This window comes from Canis lupus, chromosome 3 (genome assembly GCF_011100685.1).
Source record: "Canis lupus familiaris isolate Mischka breed German Shepherd chromosome 3, alternate assembly UU_Cfam_GSD_1.0, whole genome shotgun sequence".
Lineage (NCBI taxonomy): Eukaryota > Metazoa > Chordata > Mammalia > Carnivora > Canidae > Canis > Canis lupus.
The window spans coordinates 38280265-38306088 of NC_049224.1; the positions used below are offsets into that span (position 1 = coordinate 38280265).

General features: G+C 39.0%; 1 protein-coding gene and 1 pseudogene across 1 annotated transcript in view; both read left to right on the forward strand.

Annotated features, from left to right (window-relative positions):
* The window catches only part of TRPM1 (transient receptor potential cation channel subfamily M member 1), a 123684-nt gene that overhangs the window by 85392 nt on the left and 12468 nt on the right, over positions 1-25824 (forward strand). The window contains exons 21-29 of the mRNA XM_038533683.1: positions 4154-4276; positions 4475-4606; positions 6848-6976; positions 9062-9313; positions 10662-10836; positions 12423-12443; positions 13212-13356; positions 15026-15228; positions 16124-16256. Coding sequence (XP_038389611.1) covers positions 4154-4276; positions 4475-4606; positions 6848-6976; positions 9062-9313; positions 10662-10836; positions 12423-12443; positions 13212-13356; positions 15026-15228; positions 16124-16256 — 1313 coding nt within the window. The remainder of the gene's footprint in view (positions 1-4153; positions 4277-4474; positions 4607-6847; positions 6977-9061; positions 9314-10661; positions 10837-12422; positions 12444-13211; positions 13357-15025; positions 15229-16123; positions 16257-25824) is intronic.
* On the forward strand, positions 14670-14842 carry LOC119876165 (annotated as a pseudogene).

The following is a 25824-nucleotide window of genomic DNA, read 5'->3' on the forward strand; positions in this document are numbered from 1 at the left end:
GTCAGGACTCTGCATCCAGCCACCAAGTGGACAAAGGAACACCTTGAATAGTATAAAAGTCATGTAATCCCCCAAATCCACTCCATAATCAACTCTACGGGTCCAAATCCTCGAGCTCTTCAGATAACCATCCGGAAAACATGCATACCAAAAAACAATTTAAAAACATACCAGAAAAAAAAATAAAAATAAAAACATACCAGAATTTGGGGGCACCTGGGTGGCTTAGTGGTTGAGCTCTGCCTTTGGCTCAGGAATGAGTTCCACATGGGGCTCCCCACATGGAGCCTGCTTCTCCCTTTGCTGGTGTCTCTGCCTCTCTGTGTGTGTCTCTCATGAATAAATAAATAAAATCTTTTTTAAAAATACCAGAATTTTAAAGGGCAAGATTAAATCATAGTGCCTGCCACAGCACTTTCCAATAGAAATAAAATGCAAGCCACCTGTCATTTTAAACTTTCTAGTTACAAAAAGTAAAACCTTTAATGGTTATAAAAAGCTTTGTTAAAATACATTGTAATTAGAGAGTATACTTATCATGATGAGCACTGAGGAATGTAAGGAAGTGTTGAGTCACTATATCATACACCTGAAAATAGTAACAGTATATGTTAACTATACCATAATTAAAATTAAAAATATAATAGGGACACTTGGGTGGCTCAGTGGTTCAGTGTCTGCCTTCGGCTCAGGGTATGATCCCAGGATCTGGGATTGAATCCCCCATCGGGCTCCGTGGAGGAGCCTGCTTCTCCCTCTGCCTGTGTCTCTACCTCTCTCTTTCTGTGTCTCTCATGAATAAATAAATAAATCTTTTTTAAAAATTAAAAATATAATAAATTAAAAAATGAAAGTATATTGTAAAAAGAAACAGTTGAAATTATTTTTAATATTTATTTAAATCAGTACATGCAAATACAAAATATTATCGTTTTGACATATCAATTGAAAAAATCATTAATGAGATAGTTAATATTCTGTTTTTGTACTAAGTCTTTGAAATCTGTTGGGTACTTTGCACTTACAAGTGCACATCCCCATTTAGACCAGCCACATTTCTAGTGCTCCATAGCAACATGTGGCTTGTAGCCCCCAAACTGGATAACCCACATCTAGGGATGCACAGTCAGGAGATAAAGCTATAAAAGAACAGAAAGAACTTTGTTCCTTTAAAGTGAGGATGGAGGATCCTTTTGGAGATGGATTTGTGATAGGGCAGGGTACGTGAAAGGCTTCTACAGTGGCTGACACGAACCAATTTTATAATTTGCAAGGAATATGAGGATGCTCACTTTATAATGACTCATTAATCTTTGCCTTTGTGTGTGTGGTGTGTTTTGTATCTGCATTTTATTTTATGATAAAAAATATTTACAAGAGTTTGCCTTGGGGAACAGGATTGGAGAAGCAGAGAAATGAGCAGAGGTCCTCCTCTTTTTACTAGGAGTCCATCCAGCCCATTCAGATGTTCAACCACGTATCCATATTACTCTGACTTTTTAAATATTTTGTTTATTCATGAGAGACACAGAAAGAGGCAGAGACATAGGCAGATGGAGAAGCAGGCTCCCCACGAAGAGCCCAATGCAGGACTTGATCCTAGGACCCCAAGATCACAACCTGAGCCGAAGGGAGACGCTCAACCACTGAGCCACCCAGGTGCTCCCACTTTGATTTTTAAAATATGAATAAATCACAAATCATAAAATAAAATATGAGTAAATAAAATTCAGAAAAGAGACCCAAGAAAGTTGATTAATTTGCAAACACTTTCCTTTTTTCACCTAATGCTTCTCTTAAATATTATGTATGCCAAGAGGTAGAAATATTTTTAAGCACCAAATTTCCTTCAAAGCATTTCTACATTTACAGCATAAAAATATACTTATTTTAAAGCAATAATTATTTGGATCATTCTTTTTTGTTTGTTCTTTTTAACCTAACTTTTTAAAGTAGGTAATATGCACATAGTTCAAAAATTAAAACAAGACTATTTAAAAGTGTAAATGACAATGTGTCCCTCCCACACCTGTCCCACATCTGCCCTGTTCCCACCCAGCAGCAACCACTGATAGTCATTCCTTGTGCGTCCTTCCATTTCTAAAGCTACTATGAGTGATCATCGTCTTTGTATTCTCTTTTTCACAAGAGCTGGCATACTCACTATTTAGTATCTTGCTTTTTCACCTAAACCAGGAGCTCTTTCCATATTATTATATAGGAAGTTCTCATTCTTTCCCAGCTGGATCACATTCCATTATTTAAGATTAATATTTAGCCAGTCCCCTCTGAGGCCATGGAGGTCACTCCTGTCTCGTGGTGTTATACCCAGTGGCAGAATGAATGTTCTTGGACACATATGGTGTCTCACGTATCTGTTAGATAGATGTCCAGAAGTGGAATTAGTGGCTCCATGGGGATATGTGCTTGCAATTTTGATAGGTTCGACCAGCCTCCCTCTGTGGGGATTGTTCAATTTGTACCTCCACCGACAATGTAGGAGAATGTCTGTTTTCCCACAGTCTCACCAACACAGGGGAGGAGTTAACTTTTGAATTTTTCCAATCTAGTGGTAAACTACAATATCTCTGTGTAGTAATTGCATTTATCTTATTGAGTAAGGGTGAGAACATTCTCCTCTCAGTACCAATGTCTCAGCTCACAGCCTTTGCTTATTTTTCTGCTGGATTGTTAGATTTTTTTTCTTCTCAATTTCTAGGAACTCTTTTCTAATTAGAAAGATTAGCCCTTTGCCTGTTACATGAGCTGCAAATATGTTTTCCTATGAGTTGTTTTTTACGTCGGTTAAGGCTTTTTTTTTTTTTTTTCTGTACAGAAACTTCGTGCTTGTTTAAATTTCCAAATATAGTGATTTTTCTTTGATTGCTTATTTCATTTTGCTAATCTTAAAATTAAGGTATAATTACTTCTTGATTTGGGAGCATAATTAGAAAGGCCTTTCCCCAACCATCCTCTTCTGAAAAATTCTTATGTGATTCTTTTTAGTTATTTTACATTCTTCCCACACTACCACTACCTTTTTTCTCTTTCATGAAATCTTTATTTTTTTTTAAGATTTTATTTATTTATTCATAGAGACACAGAGAGAGAGAGAGAGAGGCAGAGACACAGGCAGAGGGAGAAGCAGGCTCCATGCAGGGAGCCCGACATGGGACTCGATCCTAGGTCTCCAGGATCATGCCCTGAGCTGCAGGCAGCGCCAAACCACTGCGCCACCGGGGCTGCCTTCTTTCATGAAATCTTTATATTTTTTTTCATGAAATCTTTAATCTTTAATTTATGCTGCTGTGAGATAGAATCCAACTTAATTGTGTTTTAGATGATCACCCATGATTTCTCAATACCACTTATTATATAGTCCATCTTTATTCTTCCAATTTGAAGTGGTACCTTTACTTAATACTATTTTTCTATGTGTATTTGAATCTATTTCTGGACCTTCTATTCTATTCCTTTGTTTGGTCTATTCATGCACCTGAATTTTTTCATCATATAACTTTTTAAATATGGTAGAAATAGCCCCTTTGTGGTGTTCTTAATAATGGATCGCCGTGAGAGATTTTTCTCAGCACTGAACATTGGGAACAAATTTCCATATTGGAGATACACATCACAGCACTGATAAAAATGACAACAAAGTTTTCCACCCACGGGCCAGGGCATCCTTTTGTCTAGGTCAAGCCCAAATTACATTTGTCTTTTATCTTGATCCATACCTTCACATTTACATCTAAGTTATTTCCATATAAAATATTTTCTATTTACTTCCCTGAAGGTATTATTTATTTTATTTATTTATTCTCACTTTTATTATTATATTTTAAAAATTTACCTGCTTTGAAACTTAATGTAAGCCCTCTGCTTTTTAAGGATTCCACACAATACCACTTGCTGTCTATCTGAAATAATTTGGCACAAGTTCTTTTTCACAGTCTGCAACTCCACCAATGTATCAAACCAAATAAGCCACAGAACATCAGGACAGTGATAAACCTGTCATAGGACTGCTTGATTTATTGAGTAATGCTGAAGATCATAATTTTAAATTTTTACGTATACTAGGAAAATTTTCTAGGTTTGCCATAGCTTAAAAATCTAAAAATCTTAACAATTTTTTTCTCATTCTACATAGGTTATAATGGGGATTCTTCTTCCCCCTACCATCTTGTTTTTGGAGTTTCGCACATATGATGACTTCTCTTATCAGACATCCAAGGAGAATGAAGATGGTAAAGAGAAAGAAGAGGAGAATATGGTCAGTGCTACACTTGATCATAAAAGAATCAATTCACTCTCATTCTCAAAATTGTTGAGATTTCTCTTACCATGAGTTTAGAAACCACCATAATTGGGGAACTCTGTATAATTCTTTATTTTTAAAGAGACCTGTCTGTTAAATGTTATGTATTTCCCATTCAGCAACCTGCTTGACATGTGCCATTCTGTTTTCCAGGATGCAAATGCAGACGCTGGTTCAAGAAAGGGTGATGAGGAGAATGAGCACAAAAAGCAAAGAAGCATTCCCATTGGAATGAAAATCTGTGAATTCTATAACGCTCCCATTGTCAAGTTCTGGTTTTACACGGTAAGGCTTCCTCCTTAGCATTTGCTACATAGCATGTTTTGAGCACACAGAATTGTGAGACTTGAAAAACATGTCAAAGGCTTTTTAAAATGTTTAAAATAAAAAAAATAAAATGTTTAAAATTCACAGAATTAAAATGAATTGTGAAAACAAAACCGGGACTCATTCAGATCTTCAGCTAAAATTGTATCTGCATATCTTGTCCTATATTTACACGCATGCAGGAATGTGGCCATCCTAGCCCCAAAAGCATCACTTTGTAAAGCAAAACAGTCCTGTTTGCTTAAGATGAAGGATTTTTTAATGCCTTCAGTAATAGAAACTTAGGGAAATACAGTTTTATTTTTAAGTGAACAAGGTGGACTCGTGGTTTAAAGAGCGAACTGACAAATGCCATTTTCTTCATAAAACCAGTGGGTTTACCAAAGGAGTGTAGTTGAACCCAGATCATAAGCTCCTAGAACAGAGAAGCAAATTAAGGCCTCTCCACTCTGAAATGCACACCAAACTGACAACTGCTTGGTTGTACATTTTCCTCCACATGCCTTTGGGGCCTACTGTTTTAACATCCCCAAGAGTGTGGTGCCAGCTATAACAAGAGTGGCCTCAGCCTTACACATGCATGCTATGACTTTTGTAGGTAAGCTCTGGTTGCAGGAGGGCCCAGCATGCACGTAGAGGCTCTCACAACCATTGCAATCTGGGGAGGGTGGGGCAAGACTACCCATGAAGTCCCAAGCACCATGCTATAGCCTATGCCAAGCAAGCCCTGTCATGTTGTTCCATTTGTGACTGACTAGGCAGGAGCAGCAATGGAAGGTGAGGAGACAGGTCCAAGGCTCTGGATGGGGCATTAGGCAGTGGGGCAGGCAGTAGGCAGAGGAAGGCTGCATGGGGACCCAGATCAACCATGGGCCTGGACACCCAACATTTTGGTAGCTACAACTGGTGATGCAGAGAAGCCACTGTTACCCACCTGCTCTAGTCAGAACCAGCTGAGCACCAGTGAGGCACCTGGCCTGCAGGAGAGCTCAGCACAGGGCAGAGTTAGGAAGCAGAGGAGCCCCAGAGTCACCCCACACCTCTGAATACTCTGAATGCTATCTCTGGCCTGTGGCAAGATGTTACACATTTTATAGCTTCCCAGGGGATTCTGATGCAGCCCAATTTTGAGAACTCTGGCTCTAATCCTACTGCAAGGAATACATCATGGATACAAGGGACTTTACCTATTTTACTGGTAAAACTTATACAATTTGGAGAGGTGGGGGTGAATCTTTTTTTTTTAAGATTTTATTTTTATTTATTCACAAGAAACACACACACAGAGAGAGAGGCAGAGACACAGGTAGAGGGAGAAACAGGCTCCATGCAGGGACCCCAATGTGGAACTTGATCCCGGGACTCCAGGATCACATCCTGGGCCAAAGGCAGGCTCTAAACCATTAAGCCACCCAGGTATCCCCTGAATCTTAAAAAGGACAACAACTGTTGAATCACAAATACACACTTGTTAGAATACCCCACTCCTACCCCCATTACTCCAGAAGAGCCTGGACCAGCGAGGGGCTCTGGAGGTTAAGATTCATCAGCTACACCGTAAATCAACTTTAAGCAATGAACTTCAGACCACCTCCCTCCACCCCATACATCACTCCCATATATCTCCAAACTCTGCATCTTTTCCTGCCACAAAGATAGGGAGCATGCTGTGGCCTCAGCAAACCATAGATATGTCATTCCTAATTGTGGGGACTCGGGACAGCTCTGTGGACCTCGACAGACAGCTCTCACCCCTCACCCCTTCTAACCTCCCACATTTATCAGCAGTGAAAAGATTCAAGAGGGAAATTTGAAAGGCAGGGAGAGTAAGTAATATTTTCCGATTTCAGGAATGTAGAAGACACATCAGTGAAATATTAAAAATTTCCTTATGTATCATCATTTTGTGCAGCTCCATAATTCCCCCATGAAGGTGATAGTAGCCACAAATAACGTCTTCCTTTAGAAAAAGAATGCCAGTGCCCATATCATCCTAAAGTATAAAATGCGTCCTGATCTGCTTCAGAATTTATCCACACTGGCGATGGAAACAGAAGGTTTCCTCTAAATGAGTCAGTCTAGTTGGGAGTGCAAACTTGTTTTAGAAGACCTGTCAACCTGAAAATAGGATTTCAAAAGTTTTTTTTCCCAGCACGTGTTATCTCCCCAAACACTGCTAATAGTTGTTCTGCCCTTCAGATATCGTACTTGGGCTACCTACTGCTCTTCAACTATGTCATCCTGGTGCGGATGGACCGCTGGCCCTGTCTCCAGGAGTGGATTGTCATCTCCTACATCCTGACCCTAGCATTGGAGAAAATACGAGAGGTGATTACCCCAAAGGTCCTTCCTGGGGCCACTGAATGCAAACTTTGATTCAGATATAGCTTCTTATTTGCAAAACACCTCATGCAAATCATGAGTGCTCTGGTAACTTTTTCTTTTGGGGTATGACAATACCAAGTGTATCCCATTCTCTTGCTTAAGATTTATATGTCTTCTGCTTCCAACTGAATTTGAATTTGCAAATCAAAACACAAGGCAAAAATCAATGATATTTAGCAATAAAAACAGTCTCAGTGACTGTAAAAGCAATAGTAAATGCTGCCAGAGGTAAACCAATTACTACAACCGGGTACAGATTTTTGCTCTGTTTCCCTGGAACTGAAAGACATACAAGATGACTATTTACCTACAACTTAGGACTCAGATTCCACATCTCCCTGCCACCTGCAATGTGGAGTCTTCCTTCTTATTAAGGAAGGGCTCTCAGGAGGCTCTGAGAGGATGGCAGAGGAAATAGGGACATGTACTTTTCTATGAATTTTCATTCACTTTATTAGTTTGTGAAGGGCAAGCTATATCTAAGAAAAAATGAATCTGAACTAAAAAAGCATACAAAAGGGTTTCCACATGCTTCTTCCAACTGGTATAGAATCAGTACTACTATTTTGCCATCATTATTAGTCCTTTCACTGAATTGGAAAAAATATTACTGACAACTTCTTCCCAATAGAGTGAGTTCGATGCTGTCAGTCTAATGAGAATCTGAGAAACCAAAAAAGAAAAGTACCAAATTCAACATTTTATTTTAAGTTCTTATTTATTTATTCATAAGAGACACACAGAGAGAGGCAGAGACACATGCAGAGGGATAAGTAGGCTCCTTGCAAGGATCTCAATGAGATCATGCCCTGAGCCAAAGGCAGATACTCAACCACTGAGCCACCCAGGCACCCCAAAATCCAACATTTAAAATCCCATCTCCTTTGCTACTAGTCTTTCTTTTCTAGTTGGGCTTCATCAAACTCTGCAAATGTTACAACTGGAATTACCCCCAAGTAGCCTGCCATGCCATCCCTACTGCCACCATGATCCCGCTGAGCATCAGCCATTTGCTAAGATACTATTCTTTATTCTAGGAGCTCACCTTCCAGGCTATAGTGTACACGGGTTGTTAAACTAGTGAATCCCTTCTGTGCTGGCCAAAAAATAGCCACCACCCCATCCCAGTCATGGGGTCCCCAGGGCCCCAGTCTCCATAACTGAAGGGGTACACCATGGTACAGCAGCCCCCCACCCTACTGCACACCATAGCCACATCCATGGGGCTCACTCTCTCTATGTATCTTTGCATGCTGTTTGTTAAGTAGTTTCAATTTTACCCTGAGGAAGTAGTGATTTTTATCAGTGGTGACTTTTTTTTTAGAGATTTATTTGAGAGAGAGAGCATGCACAAGAGGTCAGGGGGAAAGGCAGAATGAGGGGCAGAGAGAATGTCAAGCAGACTCTCCACTAATGGCAGGGTCTCTCGATCTCACGACCCAGAGATCATGACCTGAGCCAAAGCCAAGAGTCAGATGCTTAACTGACTGAGCCATCCAGGAACTCCCAATCAATGGCGATTTTTAAAGGGTAATATCTCAAGTAGGAGAAAATATTTTACTTTCCCCTGACTTCTCACATCTAAGTTGCAAAGGAATTGTGGCAAAAAAACATCTCCTAGCCCAATCTGCCTTCTCCATCAGGTGGATTACCCTTTGTAGACCACACGGGTGTGTCTCTGCTCTAGGCTTTTCTTCCTGGACTAACTCTGGAACGTGGGCTGACGGGCACATATCCAGAGAATTAAAAAGAAATCAAGAGGCAGCTGCTTTTATTTCACCCAGAAAGACATGATTTAGAAGGCATTTCCTGAGAATTTGTGAAACACTGCATCTAGGAATATAGAAGATTCCATGGAATTTCCCTTTCAAGATATCTTTCTCTGCCTGAGAAGATTAGTGTTTAAAGGTCTTAAGCAGGAAATGGGACCAGATGCCCTGGAATGTTCCACCAGTCCTATCTTTCCAAGATTCTAAGAGGCTTCCAATACAGCACTCCCTGTTATTGTTCTTTGACATTTGTTTTCAGATCCTCATGTCAGAACCAGGCAAACTCAGCCAGAAAATAAAAGTTTGGCTTCAGGAGTACTGGAACATCACGGATCTTGTAGCCATTTCCATGTTCATGATTGGAGCAATCCTCCGCCTACAGAAGCAGCCATACATGGGCTATGGCCGAGTGATCTACTGTGTGGATATCATCTTCTGGTATATCCGAGTCCTGGACATTTTTGGTGTCAACAAATATCTGGGGCCCTATGTGATGATGATTGGAAAGATGGTTAGTACTTACACCCCTTTAGGAGCTAGAGACATTGTGGTTGTGGTTAGGACCTGAGACCAGGCCTTGGGTGTGGCTTTATTAGACTTCATTTGGTCTTTCCTTTGTAGTTGGTTTCTTACAGGAAATGTTTTTGCTTTAAGATACATAGTTCTTGGGCGCCTGCGTGGCTCAGTCGGTTAAGTGTCAGCCTTTGGTTCAGGGCATGATCTCAGGGTCCTGGGATCAAGCCCCACTGCAGACTCCCTGCTCTATGGGGAGCCTGCTTCTCCCCCTCCCTCTGCCTGCTGCTCCCCTTGCTTGTGCTCTCTCTGTCAAATAAATAAATAAAAATTTTAAAAAAGATACATAGTTCTCCTACATGTTAATACAGTATATACTACTACTATATACTACTTCTATTCTATCCTATACATATATATATACATATACACACAGTATATACTACTTTATCTACAAAGAGAGATGCACTGTATATATGTACATTAATACTGTGTCTATATATTTATATATAATCTGTAGTTAACATGTAGTAAAAGCCAGAAACAAATGGGGCCCAGGGTCACTCCCCCACTCCTATTCCAGAGAGTCTTCTGCCCATGTACTCTGGCCTGGAATGGACAAAGGCAATTCATGTGATTAGGCCAAGACAAATCCATGGCAACATTTCTTCCAGAATAAATCATACAATATGAAACAAAAAAATGAGCTAGCAGGTAATCTTTACATCACCTAAAATAGCTTCAGTGTTAGGACTGGTCCTGGAAGAAAGGAAGTTATCTTAAGTTACAAATTACTCTTTATAGCATGAGCAGCTTTGAGTGAAGGGATATATGATTTAGCCTATCTTGACAAGGGCTCTCATCTTCAGGGATATCCAAAATTAGGAATTATACCAATTCTGTATCCACAGTAACCAGAGCATTACTCATTGTAACCACTCAACAGTTGTGTAATGAATGAATAAATATCATTCTGTACTCTCAATTCATCTTGTTCCTTTCTTATATATCTCCTTCTCTTTCTCTTCAGTTTCCCTTACAAATTCCCATGTTTCCCCCATAATTCTTCCCTTTCTCCATTTGCAGTTGTAGTTATGAGAGGAATATTTGTTTATGGGCAATAATAGAGGAGAAGAAAGAGTAAGAGCAAATGGGGGAGTCAATGTTCTAGAATAAGATGTATGCATTGCATGGCATATAAACACTAGAAGCCTGTGGATGGGATGGAGAGAAGGGAAAGAGGCTCTTTTCATCCTAATTAAACACTCATGAAGAGCAATATAATGAACCAGGCAAACCTGGCCCATGACTCAAGACGGTAAGAGACACATTTTCTCTTTACTCAGATGATTGACATGCTGTATTTTGTGGTCATTATGCTGGTTGTGCTGATGAGTTTTGGAGTAGCCCGTCAAGCCATTTTGCACCCAGATGAGGAGCCGTCTTGGAAACTGGCCCGAAACATCTTCTACATGCCCTACTGGATGATCTATGGAGAGGTGTTTGCAGACCAGATAGACCGTAAGAATAGAATTGATAGTAAGATTCTCTTCCCTGCTTCTGAGGCAGATGATCAGTTCCAAATTAATAGAAGAGCATGTGTTAATTTGGAGATAAATTATTTTTTATTCTGCTCTGAGCATAAAATTATTTTAAGAAGGAATAAATACAGAATATGAAATGTAGGTTTTTGAGACATCAGTCATTCCTTCTATTCTAAAAACCATTAACCAGAATTTTGAGAGTCTCATATCCCTTTAGCTGGACCTGGTGAATACCTTATCACATGAATGTAGTCCCAGTGCCAATATCCCAATATTTCTTCAACCTCTTTCTACCCTCAGACAGAGCTGGTAGTGTTATGAGTGTAATGAGACAGAAGGCATGACAGGGTGACTGGTGCTTTGTGTCATCCTCTTCTTCAAGCTTCTTCTCCAAAGCTCATTTTCCACATGGCTATCAATCTCCTCTTCACTTATGGAGTTCAACTTATTATTATTATTATCAACAACATATCAACAATATCATCCAGATGTTAGCAGAGGAAATGAGCCATAATCCTGCATGGATTTCTGGGGGGCGTAGGCCCCAGCTCCTCCCCAGGCTGAGCCAGCAGGTCATGGTGTCTCCCGTGTTGTAGGAAGTGAAGCTTAAATGTTCTTATGCCTATTTCACCTGGCCAGTTAATGTATCACCAATAGATTGAGGCTCCTCAGACCTGTTTTTTGTATCCAGACCATACCTTCATTTGCATGTTGTGCTCTGTCACAAAGATACAGATACAAGAGCACATCTGCTATTTCTGGTGTTCTGCTTCTTGGGAGATGGTTTTGAACATCCTCCCCTTGTATGAAATGCAGGGTTTTCAGTACATCTTCTGCCACTGGGTTAGACTGATAACTAGTTCACACAATGCCTTCTATCTAGCTTTTATAACGTGATTCTGAACACATTATTATAACCAGTATCTCAAAGTCAATTATTGAATGTGTTTGTAGCTTGGTAAACTGGAACATAAAAATCTAATTTGGTTTCAAAAGAGTATTTACTTAGGTAAACATATGATCCAGACATAAATTATGATATTTTTTTATTATTTAATTGGGTAATGTGAAGATAAAGAGGCAAACTTGAGGCTATTCTCAGTAACATCATTAAATGCAGGTTTTTCATTCTTGATCTGGTTATTGCATAATAATTTTGCATTTATATGTGCTTATGAGGTATTTCAACTGGGATATAGAGACTGCCTGATTGGTTAACCAGTTGGTTAATATGATCATCTGCCAGTAGCCTCATATCTTTTTCACAGTATTTTTAATGTGTGAGCTTTTTATTGCTTATGACACATGGTAAAATCAATATTCATGAAATATATATGTATTCCCTAGAATTAATAATGTTTACAGTTTCTTCTAAATAGACCACTTTTTCCTGGCATGAATCTGTAATTCCCAAACTTGAATACTTTGCATATCTTGACACCAAAACCATTCTTGTGTTGTTAATCATTTGTTTTACTTTCTTCTCAACTGTTGTCTTGTTTTCTTCCCTCTCTTCCTGTCACAACTAAAAAAATAAAATCCTGCTTTCCAATCGCTATATAGTCTACGCCATGGAAATTAATCGTAAGTTTACACAGAATCAATGACTCTAGTCCATGAAATGTGTGTATTAATCAGTTTCTCCCTTAGCTAGGAGTTGGTTTTCAATACTTCTCTTACACTGGTTTTTAATACTTCTCTTGTTTTCTGATGTCAATGCTCTTTTAAACTATGAGTAAGTAAAAAAGTAGGTAGATTATAAATTCATGGAAGTTATTTCACTTATCACTGTTGGGGTCATTCTATTTTTTAGTTCAGGAAATAGGTCCTATAGGATCGAAGTGGCATTTTGAATGAGCAGAGAGAGAAAAGATGATTTTCCAAACATGACACCAAATCTGTTGATTAATGGATTTGAGAGTAGAGGGCATCCTTACCTCCTCCCTCATAACAAAATTATTTCCAAAGTTCATGTACAAGTGATACCAAGGAGACAACATGAGATGATGTTAAATAAATAATCAGAAGACATAATAACTTTCTAACAGATAACAGTAAAGAAAAAACATACAGATAGATTTATCTGCTTAGAAATGAAGGAAAAACTTCTGTATATGAAAAACATAAATGCAGAAATAGGAAAATGTTTATCAATATGACAAGTCAAGAATGACTATCTCTGAGTGTAGAAGTGAGTTTCTTATTTTCTTTGTACAAGTTTATAGTTTTCATTGCTTATGAAATCAGGGAAAAATCATATTAAAAAAGAAAAAGATCATGTAGTGGCATATGTAAGTTACTTACTCTATTCATTTTATGTAAAAATTACATAAAGATAAACTTTTGTTTCAGCTCCTTGTGGTGACAACCAGTATGATGAAGAAGGCAAGCGGCTCCCGCCCTGTATCCCGGGTGCCTGGCTCACACCTGCCATCATGGCGTGCTACCTACTGGTGGCCAACATCCTGCTTGTGAACTTGCTTATTGCAGTTTTCAAGTATGTGTCAAGTCTGATGACTGGGTGCCTATTATTTATTACATTACAAATTTCCAGTTTAATCTTGGAACACTCGTGTGACCATGGATTTACACAGAATTTCAGTAGAACTTTTAAATATGCAGAATTTTTGCAATCTCTTTAATTAAAACTTAAACTGGGTTTCATGTATTCATGAATCAAAAGTTGACACTTAAATACATTTAGAAATTTTTTGATGGTTCAATATCTTATTTTTTTATTGAAGTACAATTAACATAGTGTTGTATCAGTTTCAGGTGTACAAAACAATGGTTCATTAATTCTGTACATTACTCAGTGCTCATCAGGATGCAATTACTGTACTTTTAATCCCCTTTATCTATTTCACCCATTCCCCCACATAGCTCCCCTCTGGCAGCCACCAGTTTGTTCTCTGACTTTGGGGGGTTTTTTCTTCAAGGCTGTGGGGAGAAAAAAAGAGTCTGGGTTGGTTTTCTTTTTACTTTTCTTTTTTGTTTGTTTTGTTTCTTAAATTCCACATATGAATGAAACCATATGGTATTTGTCTTTCTGTTAAATACATTTAATCTCAGTTTGTGTTTTAACATTGTAACAGGTATTTTAATCTACTGAAAATATATCCTTAGATAAAAGTCTCCTGAGGTAGGGAAGATTTGATCAAGATGTGACTATAATTCATTACCAGAGGCACAGAAAGCAATGTGAATCTCATAAGTTGTGACAATTACTGTAATATTATATAAAATACTTTCCTTATCATTTACAGAATAGAAGATAAAATGGCCTAGGAAAGATATGGCTTAAATTATAAAATCAAGTCTCTTGTAAAACTTGCCCATTTTCGCATGATGTGTTGAGCCTATGACCATGCCTAATAAATGTTCCAAAAAATTGTATCTTCTAAGATGAAAAATATGAGGGAAAAATCCTTCATAGAAATATAGAATCTTGGGGCACCTGAATGGCTCAGTGATTAAGTGTCTTCCTTAGGCTCAGATCGTGATCCCGGGGTTCTGGGGTTGAGTCCTGCATTGGGCTCTCTGCGGGGAGCCTGCTTCTCCTTCTGCCTATGTCTCTGCCTCTCTCTCTCTCTTTCTCTTTCTCTTTCTCTGATTCTCATGAATTAAAAAAAAAAAAGAAGACAACAGAAATTCTGTCCATAAAAAGAAAGAAACAAAGAAATATAGAATCTTAGAGCTGACCAAGGCTTTGGAAAGAATCTGGTTCAAACTCTTGTTCAACTGTATTACAGATTTAAATATTTCAAAATACTTAGTTGGATAGCTCCTACCTTTAAAAATATGAAATAAAGCTTTGTGCAGTGACAGTATCGTAGCCAATGAGGTTTATCCGTGCGATTATTGCTAATTGAAAAATATGAAATAAAATTTTCCTGAGCATATGAGTCAGTAGACCACAGTATGGTGTTTCAAGAGAACAATATGTAGCAGCTTCAATACACTTAATTCTTACTTATATGAGGAAAATGTCCCTGTGTGTAGATAATCCACACTGACAGATAAACCAAAAGACAGGGTAATCTAATAATCAGAGGTGCTAAAAGGCCATTTCATTGTTTATTTTCATTTCCATGTGAGTAAATGATTGCCCTGGGAAATTTAAATGAAAAGTAAAATAACTAATTAAACATTTATTCTTTTTAAAGCAATACCTTCTTTGAAGTTAAGTCAATATCCAACCAGGTGTGGAAATTCCAGCGTTATCAGCTGATAATGACATTTCATGACCGGCCAGTCCTACCTCCACCGATGATCATTTTAAGCCACATCTATATAATCATTATGCGTCTTAGTGGTCGCTGTAGGAAAAAAAGAGAAGGGGATCAAGATGAGCAGGATCGTGGTCTAAGTACGTGCAGGATTCTTTCGTTTCTCTCTTGGGCAAATTTCAAGAGTGTTCCAACTGGACACCCTCATGGAAATCTCACTAAATTACTTAAATTGTGTGAAAACATAACACTCTAGTCCAACTGTTGTTCTTTGCAGGATGCTTCTCATTTTATGTTGATTTTATTCCAGTACTGTTAGTTTCTGAGTAATTAGTGTTACCGAAAGCCTGCTCATGATGAGATCAGAAACCGAGAGAGTTCTTGAAAATGACTCCTCCAAAACCGGGAAACTGAGTAGGGAAAAATTAGAGAGGAAGACAAGCCAAGATAGACTCCTAACACTGGGAAATAAACAAAGGGTTGCAGATGGGGAGGTGGGCTGGGGGAGGCAGTAACTGATTGAATGGTCATTAAGGAGGACACATGATGAGATGAGCACTGGATGTTATACTATATATTGGCAAATTGAATTTAAATATCTTTAAAAATATATTATTAAATATTTAAACTTAAAAAAATGACTCCTCTCTCTCTCTATATATATACTCCCTTTAAGACTGCTTCAATGTGTTGTATCTGAAGAGGGTAGGACAGTAATGATGTCCACCTGACTCTATCCGTAAAATACATGCAAAGGGTTCTCCAGAAAATAGTGCTTGGTTTCACTTTGCAAATAGCTGTCATAGTGGTGTTTTGTGTTAAAAAAAAGTAAGCCATTTTGCTCCAGCAGAAAGATGGTTTCTGCATATTACAACCTGTTTAAGTAATAAACCATTGGTGTAGTCAGAGAATTGCCTACAAGTGACAACAAGTGAGTTCAATTCAGGTTGATTCGTGGAATTCGCAATAATGCAACTAAATTGATTATTTATGGTTGGGGCTCATTTCTCAGCAAATGCTTCTCCCTTTACGCAGAGCTGTTTCTCAGCGATGAGGAGCTGAAGAGGCTGCACGAGTTCGAGGAGCAGTGTGTTCAGGAGCACTTCCAGGAGAAGGAGGATGAGCAGCAGTCGTCCAGCGATGAGCGCATCCGCGTCACTTGTGAGAGGTGCGCCCAGCCCGGGGCCAGTGGTGGCCCGTGGTGGCCCTCGATGGCCTACAGGCCAAGGGTTTGCGGGCTCCTCCGCCCCATTCTACAGGGGATGCCAACGTCCATATAAATGTTCACTCCCAAATTCTCTTCTTTGTTCAAACTTTGGATTCTTTGCGTGTTTTTACCCCAAAACAATGTGAAAATATCCACCGTGAAATGGTGATTGTAAATTGTATAGAGAAGGGAATGCTGCATTGCAAATATTCCAGGCCCAAACTAAGCCAAACCAAACTGAAAAAAACCCTGACCGTTCTTGCCCACTCCTAAAGTAAGAGGTTTTATTGCAATTACCCTGCATCAATGAGAGAAAATCCAGCTGCAGGGCTGTGTAAATGCCGGGGAAGCCATCTTTTGACTTGGGGTTGCCTTGTCAAGGAATAGTATTCCCCTAGGGACTGACCTGCTCTTCGTGCCTTAATGTTCCTGTTGCTCCTTTCCCAACCTGGCAGAGCAGAGGTAAGGGCTCCCTCCTCTCTGCTTCTATGCCACCAGGAACTTTGGGAGGAGCAGAAGTGTCTGTCTTCCATGAGATGGGAAGCTTCTAAACTAGGGCATGATGTGTTTTTCAGACAATTTAACATCCTGGGTCCTGGCAAAATCACTATCATCCATATGCTAGTGCTTAATAAATGCAGAACGAATGAATGCATACGTGCATGAATCTATGAATGAGCAAATGAAGGCAGGCCAGGAAGAGCCAGAAAGGATGACATTTTCTGGACTTTCCAGTGTTGCTCTTCCTGCAGCTGGGAAAGAGTAACCAGCATAGGGCAGACAAAAACAATAAAATTACACTATCTATATCTTTCAAATCATATGATTTTAAGAACCTTCATCACTTAATACAATCAGTGTAAGCTATTGTTATTATTACTCAAAGAATGTGGTAATTGATAAAATATCCTTCCAAAGAGTTTAAGCAGCAATGCAGGTAGAAGGACGATGCCTAAGGGGATACTAGCTTACCATTCCATCCTTCAGTCCTCAGAATCAAAGTGTCTAGCACAGTTACATGTATTTATTGACAGACATAAAGACATTCGAAAGAATATTTCGGAAACCATCTAGTTGAGGGTCTCAACAATTACAACACGATTCACAATACACCTTCAGGTCTCCCTGGTGTGCCTGTTTAGGCCGGTGGCTGCCACAGTCCATGGGAGAGACAACGCCCCTGGCAGCTGTAGCTCTCTGGGCCCTTACCCATCCAGCACTGGACACCTTGTAATCCAACCTGCCAAATTTAAGGGTTATCTGTACTAACTTTTGGCCTTAATAAGATACATTTTCAATAAAACTTTTCAGTGCTTCTTTGCTGTTTTAATAGTAATTACTAAGCTTTTAAGATATAAAAATTTCTTCCTGAGAAAGATAAGCTACCCCCATCTTAATATTCTAAAATTTCAACTTTTTTAGTTAGACATTAACTTGGATTTGATCACAGCCAGTAATTTACAATGGAAATTGTGTTTTGTTTCACTCTGCCTTTTCCCCTCCTCCCTTCTCCCAGCATTGTTTGGATTTTTACCATTCTTAGAGCAAGCCTCCAAGAATGTGGTTATCAGGTCACTACCAAACTGCATTTTCCTCTTGGGGCTCTGTGCACACGTAATAGGAATGAAAATGTGCTGGGCCGTAAAAACATCTACTTCCCGTTTCCCTTCATTGAGATCTCCAAGAGTGATGGGAGAGCATTCCTGCCCCTCCCGTTCACTTGTTGACCATTTCTAGGCTGAATCACAGATGCATATCAAAGACAAAAGGAGGAGAAAGTCTGGGGAGAAGGTGCCTTTCCTTCACCCTTCACCAGGACAGTTGAGGAACAAGAAAGAAGGTTGAAGAATAGAAATAAAACTAGTTCTTTTTACCTAAATTTGACACCAGTGATTACTTTTTTTTAAAAAAAAAAAGATTGTATTTATTTATTCATGAGAGACACAGAAAGAGAGAGAGGCAGAGACACAGCCAGAGGGAGAAGCAGGCTCCCTGCAGGGAGTCTGATGTGGTACTGGATCCCAGGACCCCAGGATCACGTCCTGAGCCAAGGGCAGATGCTCAACCACTGAGTCACCCAGGCGCCCCACCAGTGATTACTTTTTAAAATCAAATTTTTGAGTACTCAGATATTTTTGTCATTTTTAAAAATCTTCTTTACATATTGGGTTGTTTTTATTTTCCGGGTCACCATTTGCCATTTGATGATTCTGCTGTTCTCTCAGCTGTCATCCCAGCTCCTTTCACTTTGCGGGGTCTGGTTAGGAGGGAGCCTCTATGAAAGGTGCTGTTGGCATCAGTCTCTGCCTGGCCTCCTTCTTGTCAGGTACCTTTCAAAACCTGAGCCAGCAATTTGCATGACTCAGTCTTACAAACATGTTCACACAAGAAGTTTACATACTTGTGCTCCTTCATGCAGGGTGTTTTGAGGCCTTCTGTGGAGGAAGCACATTCATGGCTTTCCCTTAATGTTTGGAAAGTAATATATAAAGTTCTAACAATTTCACCATCTTGTGAGATCCAACATTTAGTCCCTCAATCAGAGATTTACAGTATGATTCAGTTTTTAGTTAGCAACAACACTGCAGCAAGGTACTTAGCTCAAAGCCCCACCCAGCATGCCCACTTAGCTGACTTAGGGCACTGCACTCAACGGATTTCTTCCCAAAGTTGGACATGCTCTGGGCTCTGAGAGTGGCTCCACTAGCCATCTCATTTAGCAAGACAGACACTGTCAAATCATCAAATTCTGCTTTCTTCCCCCATGAATGAATCATGATCCCGACTCCACCTCTTTCCTTCTCTATCACCAGCACACTAGTACAAGCTACTAGCATTTTTCACTAGGATTCCTGCAGTTGCTCTCATAGCATCTGAGCTCTCCATAATCATTTCTGCTCTTTCAATTCATTTTTGCGCTCACTAACTAGACTTCACTCTGGTTGCATCGCTCCCCACTAGCTCTCTTTAAAAGCCTTTGAGTGGCTCCCATTGCTCCCAGGTCCAGCCTCACTCTGGACTGTCCTCCTTTCATGCTTGGCGTTCAGTTTTGCTAGCCTTCTGTCACTTCCTCTAAGCCACCACTCCCTTCCTGCCATAGGAGTTTTGTACATGTTGTTCCCTCTGCCTGCTCACCCTTTGGATCTTTGCTCAAATGTCAATTCCTTATGGAAAACTTCCTTGATCACCTCATACCTTAGACTAGGTTAAGAAGTCTGCACATCTCAACATAGCAAGAGCTTGAGTTTCTGAATGAATGGATAACTAAAAAATTCATGTCCTGACCTGAATGCAATTTCCATCCTATCCTCAATGAATATCAAATAGGATGTCAACTATGCTCCCCCCAGGTTTGAAACCGATTTTGCTGTTGGCAACTAGGAACGGTCTCAATAAACAAATGATTCTGCTACCCATAATTGTCAGGAAGAATCTTTAATATCAGCAACGCCAAAACAACTTGTGGTGTTGACAGGTGTTGCTTCTTTGCCTGAAAGGTTAATATCAGATAACCAAGAGGGCTGGTGAAAGAATATTTTATAACTTCTGCCAGCACAACCAAGGTAAAGTTCGTCAACCTAGATATTCTATCTCATCATATCAGACTAATACCTAGTAACATGTATCTTTATCAATCAGAATTTGAAAGCCATCTCTGTATCTCTTGGAAAATCCACTGCTGAACACATCATTCCTTTTGTGGTTTGGCATCCCCTGGTTCACAGATTCAAGAACAACTGAGTTGAAAAGAATCTTTTCTAAAATAATTTCATCAGAGATTCAACTTCCTTTTCTTGAACAATGAGAATTATGTAAGCCAGTGTGTTTTCCTTTTTTCCATGGCATCAAGGAAGCTTAGGACCAAACTTAATATTTAATTATAACAAGTACATTGTTATAGGTTTTTGGAATACATGGTGAACATTGCCTCCTTACTATCTCTTGTTTACTCATTCATATCTTCTATTTGCATAAATTTTATTTTGCATATATGATATTTTCAAGTATGCAGGCTATATAATTCATAAAGTATACATTTTCAATGCTGTGGTCTTGTATTTAAGCATCTATGGGTCTTAGACTAGCTAAACCTATAATAGAAGGTTTGGATTCCACCAAGACTTCTGGGTCATATGCTCACATGTTGTATTTGTGGATCTGGGCTAAGGTGTTGGGTTTCCTCTAGGCTTGATTAGGAAAGCAGCAATTTCTGGTCTTGAGATCTTATTTGGCATCCTCTTCCTGAGTGATCAAGAAGAGATGCTGGTAACAGAGACCATAACAAGAAAGACAAGAAGGAGAGAAATTAGATAGTCAGTAGAAGAAGACCTGAAAGAGAGATGAGTCTCAGAAAAGAGGTGGGTGATTCCTCTGATATGGACAGGATCATAGAAAGACAAACACATAGTGATGGGAGAGAAGTTTGGGGAAGATTCCATCTGAATGTCTTAATCTCAGAAATTAACTGGAGTCAAAGTTGCTTGGATTATGGGGAAGGGGTGAGATTAAATGTTAGAATTTGTGTCTGGTAAATGACCATCTTCTTCCTTACCTGACTTTGAGAGCCAATTCAGCGAGAGATGCAGACATCAGGCAGATAGAGATAAAAATAGTATTGGCTTTACAGTAATAAATGTTGTGCCAGAGGATATGGTTCAGTTCTCGCCAAATACACAGAATTAGCCATAGCCACTCAGTCACAAGCAACTGCTGGCCTCTCTTCTCACAGGCAGAATCAGCTTTCCCCACTAAGCTTACCATATGAACAAAACAAAGTAAGAACCCATGCTCTATGCAGGCAGCTGGCCCCCAAAGAGAGAGAGAAAAGCAAGCTGGTGTTCTGGTCTTCAAACTCCAATCAGAAAATCAGTCCTCCTCAAGAATAAATAAAGGACTGTAGAGAGGCCAAGAATTTCACACTAATATAAAGTCCAGACACATAGGAAGGAATGACAGGAATGGGGAAAGAGTACCCTCTGGTAACATTATAGACTTGAAGCCACTAGAGAGGATTTGAGTTCACCTTTTGGGAAAATATGATAGGAAGGAGCTAGCCAAGAGATTGCTCAGAAGGAATACTGAGGACCTAAGTAAAATTAGCTAATATGATTTTGTATTGGGCCAAGTCAAGGTGATTCCCATGACCTTTAACAGTGACTCTCTAGAACCCAAGGGCAAGGATACAGTTAGTGAATGGAGCATGGGGCATAGCAAAAAGGAGGCTGAAAGGGACCTATGTTCCCAAGAACCAATCAGTGGGGATACCACAATGATATTAGTGTTTGCAAATGGTAGCATAAACATATTACACTACCTCAAGGTACCATTTTTCCCTGCCCAGCTGTTGAGCTCTAGTGGCAAAATGACACGACTATGCTGGAAGGGAGAGAGAACCTAGGATATCACTAAGGGCTTCAGTGAGTGGTTGACCAGAGTCTTGCCTGAACAAGACAAGTGGAATATAGCCAGAAAAGGCTAATGACTTAGATGACTTGAATTTTAGAAACCAAGGATATCTGAAGTATGGCCATGTTGGTATATATAAATGATGATTTTAGCCTAGAGCTAAAATCCTGTAGAGTTTAACATTCTTTTGGTAAGTCTTCAGTATTTTGTTTATTAAAAACAATGAGAAAGCTGGAAGATTTCAGACTTAAGTCTTGATCTTTGTTTAGTCTTTCACGTATAAATACTCTGTAAGTAAGCACAACCAAGTTCCATCCTGAGTGTTCTCACTATAATTACTAAACTTAAAAGGCAGCCTCATATGAAGAAGTAGATAGAAATTAAAATAGCTGGATATAAAATTTGGACTAGATCAGACAAGTTTATGATCTGTAGACCTGGAATAAAATTACAGGGTAAGAATACTCTAAGAACTCAATATAGAATACCATGCAACCTTGAAACATGGGTTTCTTCAAGTATAAACTGGATTTCCAGTAACATTATGTTTTTAGGTTAACATTGAACTCTATCATTAAGGAAATATTCCCATATAATTTATAAGATGCCTTGCAGGTGAAGGGTAATGATTGCACTTGAAAAGATGACTGCACATAAAACAGGTTTTAGTAACTAGCTTACTACAGAACTCCAAATATCTAAGTTCTTGGTTTTAAGAAACACACACATGGACTCTTATCATGAGACCATGAATTTGGGCCTTATATTTAATAGATAAGAGTCTATGAAACTCCAATAAAGTTATACCATATATAAGTATTCTCTTGGAAGTTACCACAAAAGTGCCACAAATTTATATACTGTTGTGCCTCTTATTTGAATGAAATGGAAAACATTATTTACAATGCCTTTAAAAAATGTGTTCTAATTAAGCTACGTTCAGGTTTAGTTGCATAATGTCCAAAACGAAATATCCTAGATAATAGATATATGAAGATACAGATGAAAGCATCTGGAGATTTGCAATCACACCTACTTCACACGGTCACATTATTTTACACTTGCATAGCATTTACAACTCACAAGGTGCTTTCACTGACACAATTTCACTTAATTCTCACAACACCATCATGCTACTATGGTTGTTAATTGCTGTTTATTGTCACTGGTGACAGATGTATAATAAAGAGGAGCTGATGGAGCACTTCATCCCTAATGTGAATATGGGCACAACTCAAAGAGAATCCTGAAGTTAACAAAATATTGATCATAAACAGCCCTTCTTTCTTGAAAACAAGCTAAAACAAAGAGTCCTGATGTGCAATGTCAGTTTCTAATCTGGTATAGTTATCTCTCACTTTCTTAATTTACAAAACAAGTAGAATTATATATGTGCCAGATTTTGAGACTGGTGAGGGAATGTGGGCTTTGAACAGAAAATCCTGTAGACTAATCTGTGCTAATCTCTGAATCAAACAGAAATGTGAAGGGAACAAATTTAGCTATTATTAACTAGGATTGATAAAGCCAGTTAGGTTCTGGACTCTCAGTGATTTTAGTAGGAGACATAAAGTAGTAAAAGACAGGGCAAATATTGTCATAAATCAAGTGCGGCTTAAATTTTATTCAAAGACAGGAGCATGATTACTTTGGGCCCAGCCAGTTTATAGATTTCACTTGGTTCTAGTTTCCTCTGATATAAAAGGCTAACCCTCACGAATTGTTCTTCTGGCCTGCCAGCTGAAATTCAGATGTTTGGTAGTTAGAAAAATGGCCTTAGTGACTTTGCCAAAGTATTCTAAATGGAAGAATTTTGGCTGCGAAGGGAATGCCACCATGGTGTGTGAAATAAAACCTAGTGAATCTACTTAGTGATCTATATGTAAATCCAAACAGAAATAATTAGAGAAGCCATGAATTCAAATTGGTGAAAATGGATAGAAGTAGATCTGTAAGAAATCAATATTTCAGTCTAAGACAGTGCATTTGTAGCACAAAAATGTTATCCAAAGAAATAGTCTCTTTGAACCAAATACTAGTCATACTAGAATAATAGTTATAAGTAATTTGACCAAAGGATTTGAAAATCTCAAAAGCAAATACTGACCTATTTTATAAAATAAGTATTATTTTGAAAAATAATAAACAATACAGTCATGTTAATCTAATTAAATATTAGAAGCCAGGATAGCAACATAATTTTATCTACAATGGCTGGGATCCCTGGCATCACCAAGGCAGCTTTCATTCATCTGGTTCTATAAATATCAGAGGTAGCAAGTTCTAGAACAAGTTTTCTCAAACTGAGGTCATCATGTGCCCTGGCGTTTGGGGTTCTCAAGTTCTAGAAGAATTTTAGTTTTCCATCTTGATGATGATGGAATGTTTGTGAAGCAAATTTGAGGATGAGCAACAAGATGAGACAGAAAGGGAGGCTGGGGGCCAGATTCTGAAAAGTCTTGAATGTATATAAGAAACAGAAATCTTTTTTTTTTTTTAAGATTTTATTTATTTATTAGAGTCACAGAGAGAGAGAGAGAGAGAAACAGAGAGAGAGATAGAGAGAGAGAGAGATTGAGAGAGAGAAAGAGGCAGAGACACAGGCAGAGGGAGAAGCAGGCTCCATGCAGGGAGCCTGACATGCTGGGACTGATCCCGGGGTCTCCAGGATCACGCCCTGGGCTGAAGGCAGCGCTAAACTGCTAAGCCACCAGGGCTGCCCAAGAAATCTTTTTTTGAAGATAGTATTTATTTATCTGAGAGAGAGACAGAGATAGTGATAGAGATACCAAGAGAGAACATGAGCTAGGGAGGAGGAGGGGGAGCAGCAAGCTCCCCACTGAGCAGGGAGCCAGACACCAGAGCTTGATCCCACCACTCTGGGATCATGACCTGAGCTGAAGGCAGATGCTTAATTGACTGAGCTGCCCAGGCACCCCAAGAAACAAAAATCTTTATAGGATGAGGTTAAGGGCTACTAAGAAATTGGAAGGGAAAACCTGAAGCTGCATTTACATGACACTTTACATGATGCTGAGACAGTGCAGACTGTTTCTATCATAGAAATATACAAGTGGAGATTATAAGGTTTCCTTTTAACACACTCCTTGGTATCCAACATTGTAATAAAATTTGATTTTTAATCTTAAGTGTTATGAGAAACTGCTACTGTTTTTTTGTTGTTGTTTTGTTTTTTTACTGCTACTGTTTTTAAGCAAGCAAGGGGTGACATGATTGAGTACCTGTGTTACTGTTTTGGGTTGGAGCAAGAAGCCATTGGAGGCAAGGAGGCTATTCCTAATAACTAACACTTTTTGCTTTATCAGCCTGGGGTATAAAATGAGGTCGTATATCTTTTAATATTAAAGTAAATTATAGTGAGACCTCATCTTGCTTATTCAAAGAGTGCCTTCTTTCCCTTCCTATTGTTCTGCTGAGTCAGTTGTAAGAGATCCAGTGGTCCAGTAAAGTCTTTAACTATTGCATCAAGAATCAAGAAAGTGGGACCAATTCTTTCTTTTTGCTTTCTTGCTCTTTCTCCTCCTGCCACTTGGCCCTGGAAGCAGGCATAGTTGTGGAAGTGAAACGCAGAGTAAATTAATTAATTAAAGCCCCAGATTTTTTAATGGAGGTTGGAAAGGGGGAGCTCCAAGATACTAGAAACACCTAGGAGATTGTAGGGAGGAATGAACTTGCAAAAGTAACCCTACAAAGTTGCTTATGAACTTAAGAGCTCACCCCCAAACTGTGTGTATTTGTGTGTGTGTGCACATGTGTGTGCGTGCATGTGTATTTGTGTGTGTGTGTGTGTGTGTGTGTGTGTGTGTGTGGTTCTGCTATTAGCATCCCTAAAGGATTGAGAAAGATAAAGTGAACAAAAAATGGTAGAGTAAGGAACTCTTGGATAACTCCATAAAAGTAACAATAAAACTGTCAAAACTTTCAGAATCAACTTTTTAGAAAGATGGAAATGAACCAATGGCTTGTAACAATCTGTGAAGTGCTTACTCAAGAAACATGGCTTAATATTTTTTTTAAGTGAGCTTTGTGCATTTCAGTTTACCTAGTCCCATCCCCCACTCCTCAGTTCACTGGCAGCCATGAAAATAACAGGCTGAATTCC